At 46.1% G+C, this 21,752-nt stretch overlaps 1 protein-coding gene across 13 annotated transcripts in view; it reads right to left on the bottom strand.

Moving 5' to 3' along the window:
- FHOD3 (formin homology 2 domain containing 3) overlaps positions 1-21,752 on the bottom strand; it is a 469,161-nt gene that overhangs the window by 267,709 nt on the left and 179,700 nt on the right. For all 13 annotated transcript variants that reach the window (XM_053902586.1, XM_053902585.1, XM_053902587.1 and 10 more), the window contains exon 4: positions 1,790-1,857. In XM_053902586.1, the coding sequence (XP_053758561.1) occupies positions 1,790-1,857 (68 nt within the window). The remainder of the gene's footprint in view (positions 1-1,789; positions 1,858-21,752) is intronic.

Here is a 21,752-nt window from a genome sequence, read left to right as displayed (position 1 = left end):
GCACTGGGAGGACTCATTTAGGGAGAAGGGCACTATCAAGAGGAGACACCAGGAGGTCAACCGAGAGACATGGAGAGTGGATGTGGGGTGGCAACACATTATGGGATAGAAGCAATAGATCCAGGGAAAAAGGTGCAGAAAAGGAAGGGTGCAGCTTGCTCCCAGAATGCACCCATGAATAGAATTCAAGATGCAGCCAAGGGCAGAGAATTGGGCAGCAGAGGCTTCTACGAGGGCTTCACGTTAGACTGAGAAATTCAGATGTAATCTAGAAGGCTACATGGGACCAGCAAGAGAAGGCCTTCCTCAAACCCCTCTGGTACAAAGAACAGACTGAGATGGAGAGAACCAAAAGCAGGCAGTGCCCATGGACAGATGTTGCCATTTTTCCAGAAGAACCGGTCTGAACCACGGTAGACCCCAACCGCAAGGTGTTTCAGAGACGTTGCAGCATGAGGAGCAATGACAGGGTAGGTTCACCACCATAACTGTTGGAAGAGCCAAGAGGCTTCACGTCCAGAAATGTTAACACTGAGAAGGGACTCTGCCCTGGGAGAAGGTTAAGGGCATGACTGAACACATTTCAGGAACAACGGGATGAGAATGTGCAGATGGGATGGATTGTTGGCCTTTTTGCCAGTCCCCTCTCAGGAAGACATCCATGAAGTGGAACTGCCACTCTGGCAGAACTATCACTGACAGGGGTGCCTGGGTGGCTCCATCCGTTAAGCATCCGACTGTGGCTCAGGTCACGATCTCATGGTGCTTGAGTTTGAGCTCCGTGTCAGGCTCTGTGCTGACAGCTCAGAGCCTGGAGCCTGCTTTGGATTCTGTGTCTCCCTCTCTCTCTGTCCCTCCCCCGCTTGTGCTCCATCTCTCTCAAAAATAAATATTAAAAAAATAAAAAATAAAAATAAAAAAAACTATCACTGACAAAATGTTTTAAGAATATGGCTAAGACAGGAACTGAAGAGAAGAGGGATATACCCTAGGAATATACAGACACTCAGTGCACGTGCTACCTCCTGACTCTGCCCAGACAGCAGCCTCCCCCTCCTCTCCTGGCTCTGTCCCCTCTCCTCTTGGCTGCTCACAAGTGAGAGTCTCTCAGCTTCCCTGCTCTCCTGTCCTGGCCTTCTTCACTAGTCCTGGGACTTTCTCAAGGCAGGGGAAGAGGGAAGGCTTAGGAAGAAAGGATAAGATGGACCCTGCATGTGTGCACAAGGGACACATCCACAGAAGCATGGTTTCTAAAATAGCCAACATTGGGAATAAACCAATAGAAGAGTGAACAAAGTCAATTATGCTTTATTCATACAATAGACGACTCAGAGCTACGTCAGTCATGCCTACATCTATCCTGTTTTCACTAAATAAGCTGGAGTATGATCCATGCAGCATAACATGTATGAAGTTAACAAAGGATATATGTACTCTTGGTGAATATTCACCAACAGCATGGAAACAAGGATACAGAGGGGGCCTGGGGTGGGAGGAAGATGGTTAGTACTGGGGACAACGCAAGACCTCAATTATATCTGCAGTAGGTTTTTCTTTTTAAAAGTCTGAAGTCAGTATGGAAAAACATGATTTGGTAAAGTCGTCTTTACTTATGTTTGAAATATTTAATAGGGTAAAAATAGTCTCAACTGAGACTCTGACCTAATTGACATTTTAATCGAAAGGAACTTTTCTTTCCGTAACCAGTAAGAGGCAGAAACAGGTTTGTATCTGATTCCATAAGCAATACAAAAACAGGACCTGTGAGCACACGTGTCTTCTTTTTTACCTGAAATATCTGCTTCAGGGAGAAAAGGGCCCTTCTTAAATCTCGCCCACTGGAGTTGTACAGTTTTTCTGAAATAAAAAACATAACATATAAAATTAATTAAACTGACGCAATCAAGGGTAAAGACACAGAGAACACGAACAATGAACAGAATGTCCACTCCAGAGGTGAGGGGACTGGATCCAGTTAAGATACAGACCTCACCTCAGATGGTACATGGAACAGTCCAGGCTGCTACAGGTGGCCGGAAGAGGGGATGAGTGAGTTTTAAAGACCAACGCCCCACGTGCACCCTCAGCCCCCACCCTCCCTCTCTCCAAACTTCTAGTCCCAGCTGTTTGTAGACCACTGTACTCGATAGCCAACTATATCCGGCAAATTAACACAGTCATGATGGAATGCATCCTCCCCCCTCCCTCCTTCCTGGCCTCACAGCCCCAGCACCACTGTGCTTTCTGCAGCTGGGCTCAGCTTTGAGGCACCTCTTCTTCCTGGGATCTAACGGTCAAGGGCCTTAAAGATCCAAGGGCAGCACAGGACGCTGTGCTGGATTAAGGACTGGATGTCTTGGCGATGGCCCTCTAAGCAGCCTCTGCTCTGCCTGCTCCTGGGCTCTCATTCATGTTCAAGAACGGGTCTGGCCCTGAGCCAGGCGGACAGAGCAGCCCTGTGTCAGGCTTCTCTGGCTCAAGATGCTGGCCAACTCCTACAACCCCCGTGTTCCCCTCAGTCATATTTAACACATTCTCGTTAGGTCAAGCCCAGCAAATAAGGAGGTGACCCCAACCTAACACCCAACCTCCAGAGGTCCCAACATGACAGGAAGATGAATGAATATGCCACAATTACTAGTTAGCCAGCGGAGGAGAGCTGCAAAGTGCCGAGGGCACATAGGAGGAGGGGAGAAACCAGTTATCCCGGTCTACACAGAAGGCCTGGGAGTGCAGAGTACTCAGCTTCACACAACTCAAGTGTGGCTCTGACCCACGTGATTCTGCTGGCAGGTCAGGTTCCTCACATCGGGCACCAGACTTTCCCAATACACAGCACCCAACATGTATTTCCTGAGTGTCTGCCAGGAACTGTTCTAGGCACCAGGTAGTGAAGAGTGAACTTAATAAGAGCAACAACTAAGCAGTCAGCCTGCATTTCAAAGCTGGTGTCACCACCTACTTGGGAGATGACCTTGAACAAAGTAGTCTACTTCTAAGTCTTGGATTTCCTGGTCTATAAAATGAGAACAGGTAACAATAGACTTAGAGGATGAAAGTTTTGTGTTATGCCAAACACTGATAGGACAAAGGCAGATACCAAAGCATTTAAAACATTAAGAATAAAGTAGTCAATAGCAGTATTATTCTGGTGGCTGGCCACTCTGAGCTTCAATGTCAGCATATGGGGGGCAATGCCCAGAATCACATTCTCTGCTTATGTCATAGACTTGAGTGGAAGGCCATGGAATACACAGGTCTAAAAGAGTTGGCAGAAGTCTGGTCATGAGAAGAATATTCCCATTTTGCACAGTAGCTCTGAAAGTGAACAGGCTCCCACTTTAGATTCAGAAGGATGTAGGGCAGGTGGGACTCAGCAATTATGGTGGTAGCTTCCCACAAAGGCCTCCCCACAGACATCTTGACCTCTTCCCATCCACTTTCCAGACCAAGGCCAGAGGATTGGGTGACCACCTGATGACATCACCGCTCCTATTTAAACCCTTCAATGGCTGCCCCTGCACGGAGAATGAAATCCAAGATCCTCTGTATGACCCATCAAGCCCTTGATCATGCAGCCTTGGCCACCTCCCTCACTGTGTTGCAGACACTGGTTTTCTCCAGGCAACTTGGGCAGGGGTCAGGTTCCTCCAGACTCAAAACCTATGAAGACACCCAGTAAGTGGCAGAGGCTAGATTACGTAAGATTGGGGGGGTCTGTGGTGTCTGACCCCAAGGCCTTATTGTTTGACCACCACGGAATCTACCACATCTATACAATATACAGTTGATGATCACTTATTACGAAGAGTTTTGATTAAGAGAGGATGCATTGTCTTCCTAAAAACAAGTATCTGAGAAAACTCTAGAGGAATCAACCACCCCTAAAACGAACATCTAGTTTATCATAGACCCTAAGACATGAAGCCCAGACAACTTTCAAGTTGACTTCTAAAATGTCTGCATGGCCTCAAAATACATTAAATAATAAATAAATAGAGTTAACTGCATCACCCCTAGGTCTGGTCCTCGGGGCGATCACTTGTTCAGTTTCCACAGCTAACATCTCAGATTTCTCAAAGTTTGGGTTTGGCCACTACCACTTCTAAAAAATAAGAACAAATCTATCAGATGCAAGTATGGGGCTATAGAAATGAAGAAGAAGGGCAGATTTATCCAGGAAGAGGGTCAGAAGACAGAGTCAATTCCAAGTACCTCTTTATAAGGTGGTAAGGCTCGCGGCAGACTTTCTTGCATATATACCACTAGGTAACCAGCAGAAATAGTCTTAAGTGAATTCACACTATCACAGAGCCTCCTTTAGTTACCAATGACCTGTCCTGGCTTCTGATTCATGTGAATGAAAATGATGGTTAGTTGTGCTCAGGTTGTTAAGGTTTTAGTACTTGGTATGATAGTCAAAATCAGGTAAAAAAAAAAAATCAAATTTAGCTGAAAATGACAATATTTTGTTGAGGATTTTTTACATCTATATTCATGAAGCATATTGATGTGTATGTAGTTTTGTTTCCTTTTAATGGTGCTGATGTTGAGGCAATGCTGATCTCATGAGTTGGGAGTATTCCCTCCTCTTCGACTTTCAGAGCAAGTCTATATAGAGTTGGTATTATATATTCCTTAAATGTTTGGCAGAATTCTCCAGTGACGCCACCTGGGCCAAGAGTTCTCCTTATTGGAAGGTTTTCAACTATGAATTCAATCTCTTCAATTAGTATAAGGCTCTTCTGATTATTTCTTCTTGAATGAACTTTAATAATTTGTATCTTTCAAGGAATGTTTTCCAATTCACCTAAGTTGTTCAATGTATGGGCATAAGGTTGTTCATAATATTCCCGATCATCCTTTTATTGACTTTAGCCATCTCCTCTCTTATTCCTGTTATTGGTAATCTGTGTCTTTCTTCCCTTTAACTTGGTCTGGCTAAAGATATATCACATTTTATTGCTCTTTTCAAGCAACTTTTGATTTCATTGTTCTTTCCTTTCCTAATTTTTATATCATTTTCCTCCTTCTGCTTGCTTTTGGCCTAATTTGTTCTTTTTTCCTACTTTCTTAAGGTGGAAATTGAAACCACTGATTTGAAACCTTTCTTCTTTTCTAATGTCAGTAGTTAGTGCTATAAACATCTCCCTAAGCACAGCTTTGGCTACACTCTGCAAAATTTGATACATTGTTTTTGTTTTCATTCAGTTCAAAATTGAATGAATGATGAGTATTTCATTCCACTCAAAATGTGTTGGTTTGTTTACACCTATGGCTTATTTAGAAGTACACTGTTTAACTTTCAAATATTTAGGAATTTTCCAAGTATCTTTTTGTTACCGATTTCTAGTTTCTTTTTTTTAACAAGATGATAAGAACTTTTTATTTTGCCTTTCTTCATTTCTCAAACTTACGTAATAGAGTATATATCACCCTCCTTTTTTTTTTGGAATTTTTAAAAACATTTAGATTCGAGTTAGTTAACATATAGTGTATTATTGGTTTCAAGAGAATTTAATGATTCATTGCTTACACATAACACCCAGTGCTCATCCCAAGAAGTTGCCCTCTTTTTGTTTAAGTTTATTTTGAGAGAGAGAGTCTGCACGTGAGGAGGGAGGGGCAGAGAGAGGGGACGAGATAGAATTCCAAGTGGGCTCTACACTGTCAGAATGCATCCCAATGCGGGGCTCAAACCCACAAACCCTGAGATCATGACCTGAGCAGAAACCAAGAGGTGGATGCTCAACCAACTGAGCCACCCAGGGACCCTCAATAAGTGCCCTCTTTAATGCCATCCCCCACCCACCCACCTTCCCTCCAGCAATCCTCAGTTTGCTGTCTACATTTAAGAGTCTCTTATAGCTTGCCTCCATCTTTATCTTTTCTTCCCCTCCCCTATGTTCATCTGCTTTGTTTCTTAAATTCCACATGAGTGAAATCATATGATTTGTCTCATTGTCTTTGACTGACTTTGCTTAGCATAATACACTCAAGTTCCATCCATGTTGTTGCAAATAGCAAGATTTCATTTTTTTTGATCACTGAGTAATATTTCATTGTATATAGATAAACCGCATCTTCTTTATCCATTCATCCATCAATGGCTATTTGCCCTCTTTCCATACTTTGGCTATTGTTGATAGCGCTGCTATGAACATTGGAGGGCATGGGTCCCTTCAAATCAGCATTTTGGTACCCTTTGGGTAAATACCTAGTAGTGCCACTGATGGGTCGCAGGGTAATTCTTTTTTTTTTTTTTTTTTAACTTTTTGAGGAACCTCCATACTTTTTTCCAGAGCGGCTGCACCAGTTTCATTCCCACCAACAGTGCAAAAGGGTTCCCCTTTCTTGGCATCCTCACCATCTGTTGTTTCCTCAGTTGTTAACTGTAGCGGTTCTGACAGGTACGAGGTGGTATCTCAGTGGTCACTTTCGGTTAGTATTTGCATGGTGTAGAGTTTCTCGTAGTTATAGTTGCAATTGTTTTTATCTAGTCTGATAACCTCTCTTTTAGTTGATATGCATCCACCACATATTTTTAGTATCTAGGACATCACAAAGGACTCTGTGGTGGCACTAGAACAGAAGGCCTCAGGGAGGCCTGATGGTGCCTTCCACCCTTTGATGAGAAACATGCTTGTACAAATGCCAAAAATATCTTTGAGTGGTGCCAAAAAACTTTTTTTTTTTGCCAAGTCTCTCTTAATTAAAACAAACCACAAAATCTATTTGAAAAGTCTTTCTATTTCAATTGTCCTTAATTAAAAAATAAGACTATTTATAGTTATTAATTTTATTCATTCATGCATTCAGCTGTTTGGAATAATTATTTAATGAAATAGTAAAGTTCCCAAATAATTCTTTAATGCCAGAGAATTCTCACTACAAACTTCAGAGAAAGATTCACATATTTTAATGTAGTTTTGCCTTTTTAATAACAAATCTCAAAAGATCAGCCATCTTATTTAAGAATATTATATATTTTGGCTGAAATGTCCTTTAAAGGGCAAAGTGTTTTTATTCCATATGTTAAAAGCACTCCATGAGGTCTAGATCAGAAATTCTTCCAATCTGGCATCTGTTAAATTGTAGTTGTTTTTTTTTTTTTAACCATTCATGGAAGTGATTAGCAGTGATGTTTCACTTTTATGGACCAAGGTATCTTCTCCCCAAGTACTGCAAAACCTTTTTTGTTTTTTCTATGCAACTGATATTTTTACAAATGTCATGCATCGGTCTCTATAACATGAAAACCTGGAAATCCTCACCACTGTGGTTGAAATTAAAAGGACCAATTAGTTATCCCAAGAGGTATTACTCTGATTTTGATAAGATCATTTATATTGCCTTTCTTAAAGAACCAAGATCATCGGGTAAAATGAAATTACAGTGCTTAATTAAAACTCAAAATTGCCCTCTACTTTTAAAACATAGCGATACCAGATAGCCTCTATACTCATCCTAACATGTTCTATTGTTTCTTCACATACATTTTAGGAGACACCAGTGTTTACCTAGAACAAATAGGATTAGGAACCAAGCACATTTGTAAGTGACATACAGGCATACATTGGCGATATCCCAAGTTCAATTCCCAAATAATGCAATCAAGTAACTATCACAATAAAGCAAGTCAAGAGAATTTTTTGGTTTCCCAGTGCATATACAAGTTACGTTGACAATATACTATCATCTATTGAGTGTGCAATAATATTACATCTAAAAATAACAATGTACATATCTTAATTTAAAAATAACTTTATTGCTAAAAAGCTAACCATCTGAGCTTTCAGCAGTCATCTCTGATTCCAAATCAACGTAATAGATGTAACAATAAAAAAGTTTGAAATATTGTGAGAATTACCAAAATATGACAGAGACATGAAGCGAGCAAATGCTGTTGGAAAAATGGCACCAATAGACTTGCTTGACACAGGGGTTGCCATAAAACTTCCAAATTTGTGAAGAAAATCGTACCATCTGCCAAGTGCAATCATGTGCAATAAAATGAGGCATGCCTATATCCTTTATCACATTGAGAGGCACACACAGCTCCTGCTGGTAGAGGACCAGCCAGCAGACATTTCATCACATCAGGTATTGGGCTCAAACCAGTGACTACTGATAGCCTTTTGGTGTCATTCAAGAACAGCCCACACAGGCGAAAGGAGAAGCACTCCTTCCTACCGCCCAGGTCCCAGCTTCCTCGATTCAGGGCTACCTATGCCACAGGAGGCATGGGCTCGAGCTTTAACTGCTGGCCACTCTCTGGAGTTCAAGAAACTAAGTGTTCTATTTGTGTCACATCCAGGCCTCACCATACGGGAAGTCAGACTCACCATGGTTGTGCAGGCCTCCCTTTCAAGTTAGACTAGAGTGTGCAGGGCTCACCTAGGAATACGACTGGCCTGGTAGCTTCTTGAGGGTATGTCTGACATAGCTCCTGGATGCATCCACATCAATCACTCCTCCTTTAGAAGCAGCAGTCTATGCAGAGTTCAGGTGTGAGTCTTAATCAGGGTTTACAGGAGTACATGCAAGGCTTCCTTACAGAGGGGTGACTGAGAACCGTGGCACTCCCTTGCTCTGCCCTCCGTGTCCACAGCCTCTGCTCCCTGTGTGCATCCTCATGCGTGCACATCCATGTGCACACTGGGCTTCAGCCTAGGAACGAGGAAACAGAGTCGGAGGTCCTCTTACTCTCCCACACACCCAATCCACTGTGCAGACTGTTCTAATGGGTCCCAACTCCAGAGAGAGGGAATTTCATACATCCCTACTGCCTGAAAGTCAGCTAACACAAAAGAGAGAGGGCATCAAATGTAGAGCAGGGAGAGAGGCCCAGAGCCCACCCTATGCCAGCAAGAGGGCAGCTCCAGAGGCTTCTCCCAGGAGCTCACAGAGCCTCTCTCCCTTTTCCTCTTTGTCCGCCTACATTGTGAACACATGCTAAAGAGCATGCAGCCTCTACTGGGGAGGATGGGGGGACAAGAGAAGACAGATCTGGCCGCCCCAGACTCAGCTTAAGAGTCCTAAGTCAGAGCACTGGGGAAGAAGATGCCCATGTAAGAAGTGGCAAGTATCAAAAAAACACATGTCAACTCAAAACTGAAACCTTATGTGTAAAAAGGAGGGCTGGGTTCAGATTGGAGTCCAGAAGATTTGCCATTCTCACCAAGCTTGGAGACAGCCAGGTGGGAGGTATGCAAAGAGGAACCCCGCCTTCCATCAGCACGGCCCCAAGGGTGGACAGAAGTCTTGAGAGCTCTGATGGCAGAAGGTCCCGTGGGAGAGGCCAGGCCAGCTCCAGTAGTGAGCAAGGCTGTAATGGGCCAGTGATGCATCCATTCTTATTAAAGTCAAGTACAGCCCATGGTTGGCCAATATGTGTTTATTCTCCACCTTCTTCCAAACTCAATCTGCCCAGGATGCAGTCATTTGTATAGCACTAGCCTTTGAGTGAAAGGCTATTTTGAGCCTCCATTTGGTGGGGAAAGGAGGCATCAGCAGAATAACCACCCCTATCTTTTCTCTCCATGGTTCATGCCTTTTAAAATGAAACCTGTTCCTTTAAGAGACACAATTAATGTATCATACTTTAAACCAGCTTACAATAATGAGCCGAGGGCAAATTAATTAAAGGCCGTTAGGGACCATTCCTGTGCCATCACTGGGAAGGAAAGCTGCATGGCCTGCAAACATCAGTGCTGACAGGTACAGCCAGAGAGTTCCTGTGCTGCTGCTCAGCCAAGAGCACAGTGACGAAAACCTCGTGTGGGGAAAGCAGACCAGGACGTTAGAAGGAATCGATAAAAAGAAGTGGGGAGGGGAGGGGAGGGGAGGGGAGGGAGAGAAACAACCTATTTAAGTTAGTGAAAGAATGTGGAGGGGAGGAACCCAAGGCATCTGTGAGTGTGACAAGGGAAGTAGGAAAATGAAAGATCATTCTAGAACATCATGCTTCAAAACCCATAAAAATCACTGACTTGGGGCTAATAATTTCAGCACCCTTCTCTCACCAGGTGCCAAACACATTAAGCAAGCATTCTATGGGAGAGCTTGGACCAAGACCCAGGAGGCCCTCCTCTGCACAGAGTAACAAGATAGTAAGTTTCCTCTTAACCTTGGGCTGCCACAGGGGTGGTTCAGTCAGTTGAGCGCCTGACTTCGGCTGATGTCATGATCTCACAGTTCGTGAGTTCAAGCCCCACATCAGCCCCACTTCTGTCAGTTTGGGACCTGCTTTGGATCCTCTGTCCCCCCCCCTCTCTGCCCCTTCCCTATTCTCTTTCTCAAAAATAACCATTTTTTAAAAACTTAAAAATAAAACCTTGGGCTGCCACAAAAGACATCATACCAAGAAGATTTATTCATAGACAAAATGCTCACACCTCCATTTAAAACTCCGTTGGCACCAGCTACAGAGAACACAGCCATCGTGATTTTTCAGACGGAGCAAAGAGAAGCGACCCAGGAATTGGCTGGGTGACATCGGCTTTTCAGAGCCACCCATTGGAGCGCTGGTGAGGAACTCTGCAAAGTGACACAAGACCGCCTGCAGAAGTCGCTGGCCAGGCTGACGTTATGCCCCGTTTCCCCAGCAAGTCTGCAGGCCCAAGCACCCATCAGCACTGAGTGAGTCCAAAGAATTCCACTCTGGCCATTCTTCCCATGACTTTCAATGTGCCACCGACACACTGATGACCATCAAATAAAACCCACTTCAACCCGCAAGTGTTGCTTCCTTAGTACGTGTTGATACTTAAAAAAACCAAAGTGGCATAGTAGAAAATTTGCCAGGGAACACACTGATACTTTAGAAATCATCTTTTTCCAGCAACGTATAAACTTTTCAAAGTCATGGTTTCATTGGTAAGTTATATACAGGTCATCAACAACGTTCATGTCAGAGGGTACGGGTACTTCCCGTGGGTCTACGGGACATTGTGTGGACCACGGCTTCTCAGCCTGATCTAACCCAGCATCTTTATTTCACAGGTGAAGAAACTAAGACCTGAGGGGTACGGGGTTGCTGGTCCCAGCACTGGGATTGGAGGCCCTAAGAAGCGGGGCGGGGGAAGGAACTGAGAATGGCTTGTAGACATGGAACTAGCTGTGTGTTCTGTTTGTACAATAAAAATAAACTGGGCCACCGAAACTCATGTCCTAATCATGACATTCATGTCACTGTGTAAAATGAGAAAACTCACACACATACAAAAGCAAGGACTTCTGGGCATCGGTTCTGAGAAGTGAGTGGTGGTGATGATGGTGAGGAGGGATGCATGAGGGCACCCCTCCCCCACCCACAGAGGCAGCCCATTCAACCTAAAGAGGCTACAAGCGAATGATAGCGAGGTTGTGAGTCCTGAGCAGACAGAAGACTGCTCAAGGCCACCTTATTAAACCCAAATTCCCTTGGAGTGTTATCACAGTGTAAATATTCATGTCATGTAATCTTCTACGAATCCTTTATTGCTTCTCTACTAAGCAGATGTTATGCTGAGCAGCAGGGTGTCCAAGGTGGAGGAAGACGGTCTCAGCCATCAAGAGCGGAGTAAGGGAGACAGATGCCCCCAAATAATGCCAAGGCTATGTGAGAACCTGATGGTGATGCTAAGGGACCACCAAGGAAGGACAGGCAACACCTGTGCCCCCTGAGGCTGGGGAGCAGATTCAAAAGAGGTGACACTGAACAAACTTCAAGGACTAAAAGTTAACCCCGGCGAGAAGCGCGGTGCAGAGGGGAACCCAAGGAAGAGAAGAGAGCAGGTGGGCAGCCTGGATGCTGCAGAAGGAAGCACTAGGTTCCAAGAGCACAAAGCACTCGGACAGGCTGTGGCTGTGAGGCCGGAGACAAGGAGAGTCCTCGCAGAGAGGGGGCTCATGCTGCCACACCGTCACACGTCTCTCAGGCAGGGACGGAGGGCTCTGGAAGAATTTCCAAGCAGGAAGGAATCTACTGACACCAATTTTTATCAAGCTCACTGCCAGGACAGGCAGCCAGGGCAGAGGAAGTGGAATGGGGAGTGGGTAGGAGCTGAAAAGCAAGTAAAAGGTCGCCTGAGCAAGGAATGGTAGGTGGGGACAAGCAAGTGGGAATGGCGAGGAGGGGTTGATGTGGGAGTGATCTAGGGACAGACCTGAATGTGGGCTGAGATGGGTGAAGGACCCCCAGATCTCCAGCTTGCCTACCGGGCTCATGGGGAGACCACTCCCACAGACATGGGACACTATGGGCAATCGCTGCAAGCGAGCAGTGCCTCTGCCCCGACATGGACCCCCCAGGACAGCTGAATACCATCCTGGAATCTCCGGGGTCAGAAGAGGCCACACGCTCCAGCCTTTAAGCCCTGGCCTGGACCATGGCTTCCCTGCTTCCTCCACCTCGCCCTTCGCCAGTCACCTCCTCCTGATGACACCCTCCTGCATCTCCCAAACCCTCTGAGAACCCCTAGTATTCACCTATATTGTGACGCCTGTCACGCAGGGCCCCCTTCAAGTGGCAAACAGCTTCCAAGGAGCTGTTGACTAAGGAGGCTGCTCCAGACTTAAAAATCAGGTGACCGAGTGCACGTTTGGCTGCTTGCCCGCCATCACCATCTGCCCAGCTCCACGCGCCTTCCTGCTTGTTACCTTGGGAGTCACTGTGCCCCCTTCCTCATGGTCAGAAGGTGGTCCAGGCAGAGCCAGGTACCTTCACTTCCAACTTCATTTGTAGGCAACTGTTTCTCCCTCTGAATTTTAGGGAGCCGGCTAGCTTTTGGCCCCCAGGGAAGTACACTTCTGTCTGTTCCTATCTTCGCTTTCACAAAAGTGTCCCTTCTCAGATGCAAAAAGGCCGGATCAGCTACTGCAAGACACTTCACAAAGTGGAATTCTGTTTAAAATGTGCCTTCCTGGCTCAGTCGGTTAAGAATCAAACTTCGGGCTCAGGTCATGATCTCACAGTTCATGAGTTTAAACCCCACATTGGCTTGTCTGCTGTCATCTCTGAGCCTGCTTGGGATCCTCAGTCCTCCCCCCTCACTCTCTGCCCCTCCCCAATTCATGCTCTCCCTCCCTCTTAAAAATAAACACTAAAAAAAATTTTTTTAACGTGACTTCTTTTCTCCCCAGTATCAAAGAATGGTAGAGACAGAAGAATCCACAAACATGCAGTCCCACCAGTCCTTGGAGAAGCTGAGCCCCTTGACCAATCCAGAGAACCCCCTAGGAAGCAAGAGGGGTCAGCACTTTGACACTGCCCCTCTAAAAAGGCTGCTGACCCGGGGGTAATGAGATCATTATCATCTGAAAAGCAGCACCAACACCCTGAGGCAAGCAGTGCTGTGAAAAACAGGTGACGGGGACCTTTTACTTCAGAGGTCACTTCAGAACTCATTGGCCCACACCTCTGCCTCTCTAATAAATGGCTTGGCTGTCTGCCCCCCTGCTTTCTTCCTTTCCTCTCCTGCTCCATCTTCTTCCTTTGTGCTCATTAGGAATCTGGAGAACCTCAAGATATTTTATTTACAGGCTTGTATCATTCCCTTTCTTTTCAAATTCAGTTAAGACATTTAGATGTATGTTCTTCCAAAGTTACATATATTTCTCTTTCTAGTTCTCTTTTCTTAAGGTTTTATTTTTATTTATTTTTGAGAGAGATAGAGCATGGGCAGGGGAAGGAGACACAGAATCCGAAGCAGGCTCCAGGCTCTGAGTTGTCAGCACAGAGCCTGATGTGGGGCTCCAACTCACGAACCTTTAGATCATGACCTGAGCCGAAGTCGATTGCTTAACCGACTAAATCACCCAGGTGCCCTTCTTTCTAGTTCTCTTTTAGTAACAAGGAAACCACAGCGCTAAGTTGATTTTGCTGGAGTGGAGGGTGTTTTTCTCCTGAGCTGGCCACAGCATAATGGCAGTCACTGTCCTGCCATGCACCCTGCTCACCCCCTACTGGCAGGGCGCAAAGAGAAGGGAGGTTGCCTAAACAAAGGAGTCCTGTTCTGCTCTTCTGGAAGCTTCCAGAGTCCCAGGTGATATATACAGGAGACTATCCCTCCAAATCAGGGGTCAAGCCCAACCCTGCTTTACTCTCCAGGGAGAAAACTTAGGAGAAGAAAACCACCTCAGGACAAGGGCCAGAAACCACATACCCACCCCACCAGCTCCTGAGGACACTCATGGAAAACACTCAACCCTCTTACCCAGGTATCAGTTGTAGCCAGGACTGTCCTAGCCTTGGTCTCTGCAAAGTACCTCATTCTTCCCAGCCTCTGCTCACAGAAACTGCCACCCTGGGCCCCTGATCTCCTCTCTTGCCCACTCATGGGGCACTGTATTCCCTTCACCTGCCCTCCCCTGCATCACCAGTTGGCAAGGTCCTTGCCCTGCACCGTGCACTGCTATGGTTTGCCCTCAGCCTTCTGCGCTGTTTCACCATAGCCTGGGATAACATCGCTATGCAGACTCCTAAATTAGTGTTTGCAACTCAGAAGAAATTCCTCTCTGTGCCTCGGGTTTTTTTATGAGCGAAACACTTTTAGAAGTACACATCCGACACTTTGAAGTCATATGATAACACAATAACGTTGGCAAATCACCTGGCAAATCACATCTTAATGCTCAGTAAAGACTACTTTTCCTTCCCTCTCCACCCCAAAGGCTTCAATGAGGTTTCTAAAAAATACCCAAGACTCTCCATAGGAAGAGGCAAGCCTTTCATGGGACTGGCAGGGAACATAATGTCATCTGTCAGGGCTTTCTAACTGCGTGCTGAGAGGGTCGCCTGAGCTCAGAGAGCCCTGGCTGGGCCCTGGGGGTGCCTTTCCAACCACGATCACTGCCCTGGATCAAGAGATAGCCTCTTCCTTCCTGGGGTCAATGGTTCTTGACAGGGAAAATGTTCACCATCCCTGTCCTAAACATTTTGAGGAAAAGAAGTGAATGTCTAATCCCTAGAGAAAAGATAAGGATCATTAGCTGGGGTCAAAAGGGAACAATCTGGCATCAATCATGTCACCGAGCAGAGATGGCAAAACTCCACAGTTCACCTGACCCACCCCATGGGGCCAGACTCTTCCTTTAAGTGTCTTTCAAGATGGCAACAGCCATTCATCTATGGCAAGTATCCTAGGACACAAACAAAACTGCACCCAAGACTAAGTTTTTAAAATGACTGTTTTGATAAGAGTTTTATTCACTAACCAAGGGGTGAGGACCGGAAGCACCACAGCATTTTTTCCTAATAATTTATTTTTTAATTTCCATCCAAATTAGTTAGCATATAGTGTGACAATGATTTCAGGAGTAGACTCCTTAGTGCCACTTACCCATTTAGCCCATCCCCCCTCCCACAACCCCTCCAGTAACCCTGTTTGTTCTCCATATTTATGAGTCTCTTCTGTTTTGTCCCCCTCCCTGTTTTTATATTATTTTTGCTTCCCTTCCCTTATGTTCATCTGTTTTGTCTCTCAAGTCCTCATATGAGTGAAGTCATATGGTATTTGTCTTTCTCTAATTTCGCTTAGCGTAATACCCTCCATTTCCATCCACGTAGTTGCAAATGGCAAGATTTCCTTCTTTTTGATCGCTGAGTAGTACTCCATTGTATATATATACACTTCTTCTTTATCCATGCATCCATCGATGGACATTTAGGCTCTTTCCATACTTTGGCTATTGTCGATAGTGCTGCTATAAACATAGGTGTGCATGGCATTTTTACAATTAAGCACAGCCAACCTTAAATACTGGTTTTGTCTCCTGAAAAAACTCACATCTGAACTGAAGGTTTCTACACATCAAAAGCACAAACTGCATGCCAGTCCTTCCTGACTTCCTGACACTTTCCCTCTGTGTTTATTTCCAGGCTGTGCCAAGGAGGGCTAGGCCGAGGTCCGTGCCTCCACAGCAAGGAGCTGCAGACAAAACGCAAAATGACCCAAGCATAGCTTCTCGTCCCCTCCGTGGTAACAGCTGAGAGAGTCCAATATAGTGGAGAACAGAATTAGGAAACACTGTGCGTGTGGCTTCAAGTTTCAGGCACACTTCCACTGCACAGAAGAGGACCAGAAAATCTAAGGATAGAAGCCTCTGTGGAATCAGTCTTTCTAAACCTAATATTTCATCAGTATCTCCTAATGAAATAGACTCTGCCTAGCTAGCTTCTCCCATCATGGAGCACAGGGGCTACTGCCTCCGAGCCACTTGCAGGCAGTTACCGTAGCAGGAAGGAGGAGTGCATCTCAGTCTCAAAGACGTACAGAAGACGGCGCACCCGTGAGGAACCGAGAGTCTAATAGGACAGATCTGTCAACAACTATGTTCAGTTCAGTGTGGGAAGTGATGAAAGAGAAGGGCTCGGCGGGGAAAGGGTGTTCCGTAAACTTGGCAGTTCAAGGAGGTTTCCAGAAGCTAAGACTTCCAGCCCAATTCTGGGGTCAGAGTCATCCAGGTAAATAAAGGCAGGAATAGATTTCAGGATGAGGACACAGATGCCACAGACCCCAAGAAGTCAGAGCATCTGGGGTCACCAGGCAACCTTTGCAAACCTGTGACGCCAAGGAGAGGAGCCACGAATGGGCAGGATCGTTCCATGTCTCCAGATGGGACACAGGCTGACTCCGGGAGCAGTCTTCAATCACACTCATGGTAGGCTGACTCAGTGACCAACACCATGTCCGCCATTTTGTACCAGTAATCATGCTAAGTTTTAGGTTCGCTGAATGTGGGTGGGGTCTTACCATGGTGGTGCCATTTGTCAGCAAATTAAAGCACTCCAGCAGCGCTCTCCCCATCTGCCTATTAGGCCCACTGCTCACATCTGGCAGACTCTGACTCCCTCCCCCTCGAGGGTCTCTGCCTCAGGAGCAGGAGCTCCACACTGAGGTTCACCTGCTCCCCCTGAGTCACCGCAAAGCGAGAGTACTAGGGCAGCCCCTGGATCCACAAGGACTTGTGGGGAGTGAGGGCTGGGAGCAGCTGAAGAGCCCAACTACCCACAGGACCGTGATCAGCTCCGCAGGCAGGCTCTCACCCTCCCAGGGCCTTCTCCAGCAATCCCCCACTGGAGGCTGAGCCAAGGGAGCCTTTAAAAGCAAGAGTCACAACCACAGGCCACTGACCAAAGATGACAAGCAAAAAGGCACGTTCTTCTAACACCACAGCGCAGTCCTCACATCACCAGGAACTGGGCCGACCTACCGCTGGTTCCAGGACTTCAGGCTGGGCATGTTGGTGATGAACGGGGCCTTTGTAAGTGCTCAAGTTCTCTTTGCCTCGTGGTGATCTACCATCCACCCACCCCCTCACGCCTGAGCTCCATGCACACTCCCGCAGACACAGATAGCAGCCTGCATTCCTTCCCAAGGGCAGATGTATTTCCAGGAGTAGAAACTCAAGTGAGTGATAAAAGCTATGGGGCTGTCTCAGCCACACCCTCCGTGTCAACCATTATCTCTGTGGCAACCACTGAGAGCGAGTGGCACTTACAGTGACAGAACCAAGAATGGGAAGCTGGCAGGGGTGGCTCCATTTGGGCCCCCAGCAGGCTCTCCCTTGGGATCTGCCCTCACTCCACACAGACCAGAGCCACAGGCATGGAAAACGTCCTCAGTAATCTTTGTGGTCGGACAGCAGGGCCCCAGCCTTCGCCACACCCCCCGAGGGGCTGGAGCTCTTTCCCCAGGAAACAGACATGGAGACCCGTCATTATACCACACTTAGAGGCTCCCTCCAACACTGACTGCGGATAAAGGTGCCATTAGAACAAAACCAAGCACCCTAACTATTGCTTTGCGGTGCAAGGAAGTAGAGATTTGTTTCATTTTTCTCCTAGCCTGAAAATTAGGAGGTGACCTGTTGTTGTTTTTTTTCCCCCTACTCTCTTTGGGATCTAAAACTACTAGATTCTAGCCTTATTTCACCAGTTAATACCTGTATTTAGAGGACACTTAAATTTAAGCAAAGTCAGCCGTAAGTCATGGAGGCACTTTTCGGCACCTCCACGAATTAAGAATTTAAAGAGCAACTCTGCCCTGTCCAGTCCCGTATGTGGCGCATGAGGGACACAGAAGGGATACAGCCACATCCTATTTTTGGTTGCAAAGGAAATCATCAAATTCGCACTGCACGTTTTCTGCAACACATAATAAAAGAATTGCACAAGTCAACAGAAAAAGGTCTCGAGAAATCAACAACAAAAGGAAGCAATGAGAGGCACAGGTTGCCCTCATGGCTGAGAATCATCCACAGATGGAACAGTCACACGACAGGGTTTACTTTAACATTTACTTATTTTTGAGAGAGAGAGAGAGAGAGAGCGAGAGAGAGAGAGCGCACACGCACAAGCGTGAGCAGGGGAGGGGCACAGAGAGAAGGGAGACACAAAATCTGAAGCAGGCTCTGGGCTGTCAGCACAGAGCCCGATGCGGGGCTTGAGTTCAAGAACCACAAGATCATGACCTGAGCCAAAGTCGGACACTTAACCGACTTAGCTACCCAGGCACCCCGACAGGGTTTACTTTAAAACAGTCCAGTGTAGGGATGCCAGGGTGGTTCAGTCAGTAAAGCGTCCAATTTCGGCTCAGGTCATGATCTCAAGATTCATGGGTTTGAGCCCCACATCAGACACTGTGCTGACAGCTCAGAGCCTGGTGCCTGCTTCAGATTCTGTGTCACAGTCTGCCTCTGCCTCTCCCCCATTCGCACTCCATCTCTGTCTGTCTGTCTGTCTCTCTCTCAAAAATAAACATTAAAAAAAACCACAGTGCAATGTAGACAGTTGATGCACATTACCTTTAATCTTCTCATGCTGGAATGTGCACAGAAATCTAGGGAGTCGTCTGCTGCAGATCTGGATTCAGTAGATCTGGGGTAAGCCCAACTTTCTGCATTTCAATCAAACTCACAGGTCCCAGGACCACCCTGGGAGAACCACTGACCTTGGGGCATTTAGTTACCACCTGAAGACCCTGGAGGAGAGGCCACACGCCAGGGGGACTAGTTAGAATTTGAAGGAGTACATGGAAAGTGTAGCCACTACAGGTGCTTCTAATCTTGCTGTCTGTACCTGATCCTCAGGGCTCATTAACCAGCAGGGGAGAGGACAAAATACTTCTCCAACCATGCAGTGTGTGGTTGTCAAGACAGGTCACTGGCTAGACAGACCGGGCTGGCACCTCCATCCTTGAACCGCAGTTAATCTTCAAGCCAGCCCTTCACTAGAAATATGAGGGTAATATAAAACCCGCCCTGCTCCTGTGAAAATACTTGGTAATGTCCTTCACCAGTGTTACAACCTTTTCACCCGGGAATAGAACAAAATGAGCCAGTAGAAGGCAGACTCCCCTGAAACATACATGATTGCCCCACTCAATGAAGAGATTAACTCATCTACAGCACAACACCAAAAAATGACAAGCCAAAAAGGGAAAAGAACAGGTGTGAACTGGTACCACTTGTCCTTTCCTTTTTCAGCTCATAGACACTGTTGGCTGGCTGAGTGGAGCAAGGAGCCGAGCCTGATTCCACTGATTCACGTCTAGCGGCACTGACCCAGACTGCTCCGGCCTCTCCATGAGCCACCCTGCCCTGCTGCCTCGTCCTGGGTTCCAGCTGTGCTTAAAAAAAAAAAAAAAAAAACACAAAACACAAAAAAACAAAAAACCCTGGGTCATTTGCAGCGACTGGCCTTCCAACCAGAAGTCACTACCTGGAAAAACCCCCAAATTCTTCCAATCCTTCCCTCCCAAAGCACAATGCTCCCAGGCCACTCTGGAGCCAGCACAGGGAGTCTGAGGGATGCATTTAAAGGGAGGTTCTGGGGGCGCCTGGGTAGCTCTGTCAGTTAAGCGTCTGACTTCGGCTCAGGTCATGATCTCACAGTCCATGAGTTCGAGCCCCACATCGGGCTCTGAGCTGACAGCCTGGAGCCTGCTTCAGATTCTGTGTCTCCCTCTCTCTCTGCCCCTCCCCCACTCTCTGTCTCTCTCAAAAATAAAGATTAAAAATAATAAAATAAAAAATAAAAATTAAAAAAAATAAAGGGAGGTTCTACCCCTCTTCCCGGGGTTCTAAGTTCATACATCTGTTCCCAGGGCATGAGCGCATCTGGTTGGCTCCGAGAAGAGCCCATGGTGGCCCTTGGCTATCATTCTTACCACACGTGATTCATGCATTTTGAACCTGTAGGTATTCTACAGTGTTCTCTCTCTTAAGTGCTGACCTTGGAATATTCAATTCAGTTCAAACCAGTATTTACTGGACTCGGGTCTGAAAGAAAAATAGGCTTGCTCCCTAGGAACTTCTCAACTAGTGTCAAAGCAATTCCACAAGTCCTAGGCGACTGCTTCAGAGACCACAGCAGAGGGACCAGGGCCTGCTCCTGATGCTCAGACTAGAGTCCCGTGGCCAGCCCTTCCGCTTCTCTCTCCTACGTGCACAGTCTCATCTGGCAGGGGGCTCATCCAACCCCTTCTTATGACTGCCTTTCTGCACCCCCGGTCCAAGCAATCTTCCCTCACCTGGGTCATGCAATGGCCTCCTATCTGGTTGCTCTGCCTTTCCGCCCTTGTCCCCACTTGATTCATGGCCTCACATCTTCAGACCCTTAAGAAGACACTCCCTTCTGGATGAGACCTTTCCTGGCTACCTTATTTCAAATCACCAATGTGCATTCAAATATACACAACTCAGAAACACTCGCATATTGTTCCTAACACAGGCTACCCTCTTTACTTTTTTTACCCTGTTTACTATCTGTCTCCCCCAGTGCAATGCAAGCTCTACAAGAACAGAGATTTGTGCCTGCTTTATGCATCGCTATAGCCCCAGGATCTTAAACAGTGACTGACACATAATAGGTACAGAATACATTTTTGTGGAGTAAATGAAAGAATCAGTACCTTCCCTCCCCTCCCTCTGATCTTATGAATAGGGTGTTTGAAGTTTGTTTCCACCCCCTTCTTTTATATAATTTCTGGGAGCTAGGAATAGCTTTCAGGATCTTTAAGTGTCAGACACACCCACTTTCTGCCTGATTCCTTAAAACTCCAACCCAGATCCTGACGTCAAATAGTGCCTAGCTTCCTTCACATCACTGTTTCGAATTAAGGAAAAATGAATTAATTTGTTCTCACCCTCAAGGAGATTAATGGCAGGAGTTGCAGGTTCAGAAAGCTTGCCTAGGATTGGGGAGTATAGAGACTTTTTCTTCAGTGGGTAGGAGGGGAAGGAATGCTTTTTAAAATGCCAGCTGTCTGATAAAAATACTTATGTCTTTGGTGGTTTCTATTGTGATTAACCTATCCCCAACATTATTTTCCATGTTTAATTAACTTGGGAAGAATGAAAGTCACATCTTTATAATTTGCATTTTGGGTTTATTTTGAGGCGAGGTGTTAATTCAAAATATCAAGACAAAAATACTTGTTTGGTATCTGTCCATGGTACCAGTCCCCACTTTCAGAACCACGTAAAAAGTCCCCACTTTCAGAACCACATAAAAAAGCTCTCTGTGGCAACCAACTTGGGTGAAAACAAGGTAGAAGGTGACAGGGAGAAAGGGAGGGTGGTGAACACTGCCTTACCAAAAGCAGAGCTTTCCACCTTTTTCCCAGCCGCCAGTACAACAACGTAAGGAAAATTTGCAATCTCAGTAGAAGGACCACATGTTAATACTCCCTTTCTTTTCATTGTCTTCTCTGAAATTCTGTGGTCCTAGAGAGTTTTGGCTCACTTGAAGAGTTTGGTCCAAAAGG

The sequence above is a fragment of the Panthera pardus genome, unplaced genomic scaffold, assembly GCF_024362965.1.
Source record: "Panthera pardus isolate Hobbes unplaced genomic scaffold, ASM2436296v1 HiC_scaffold_15, whole genome shotgun sequence".
NCBI lineage: Eukaryota > Metazoa > Chordata > Mammalia > Carnivora > Felidae > Panthera > Panthera pardus.
This window is presented reverse-complemented; position numbering and strand designations above follow the sequence as displayed.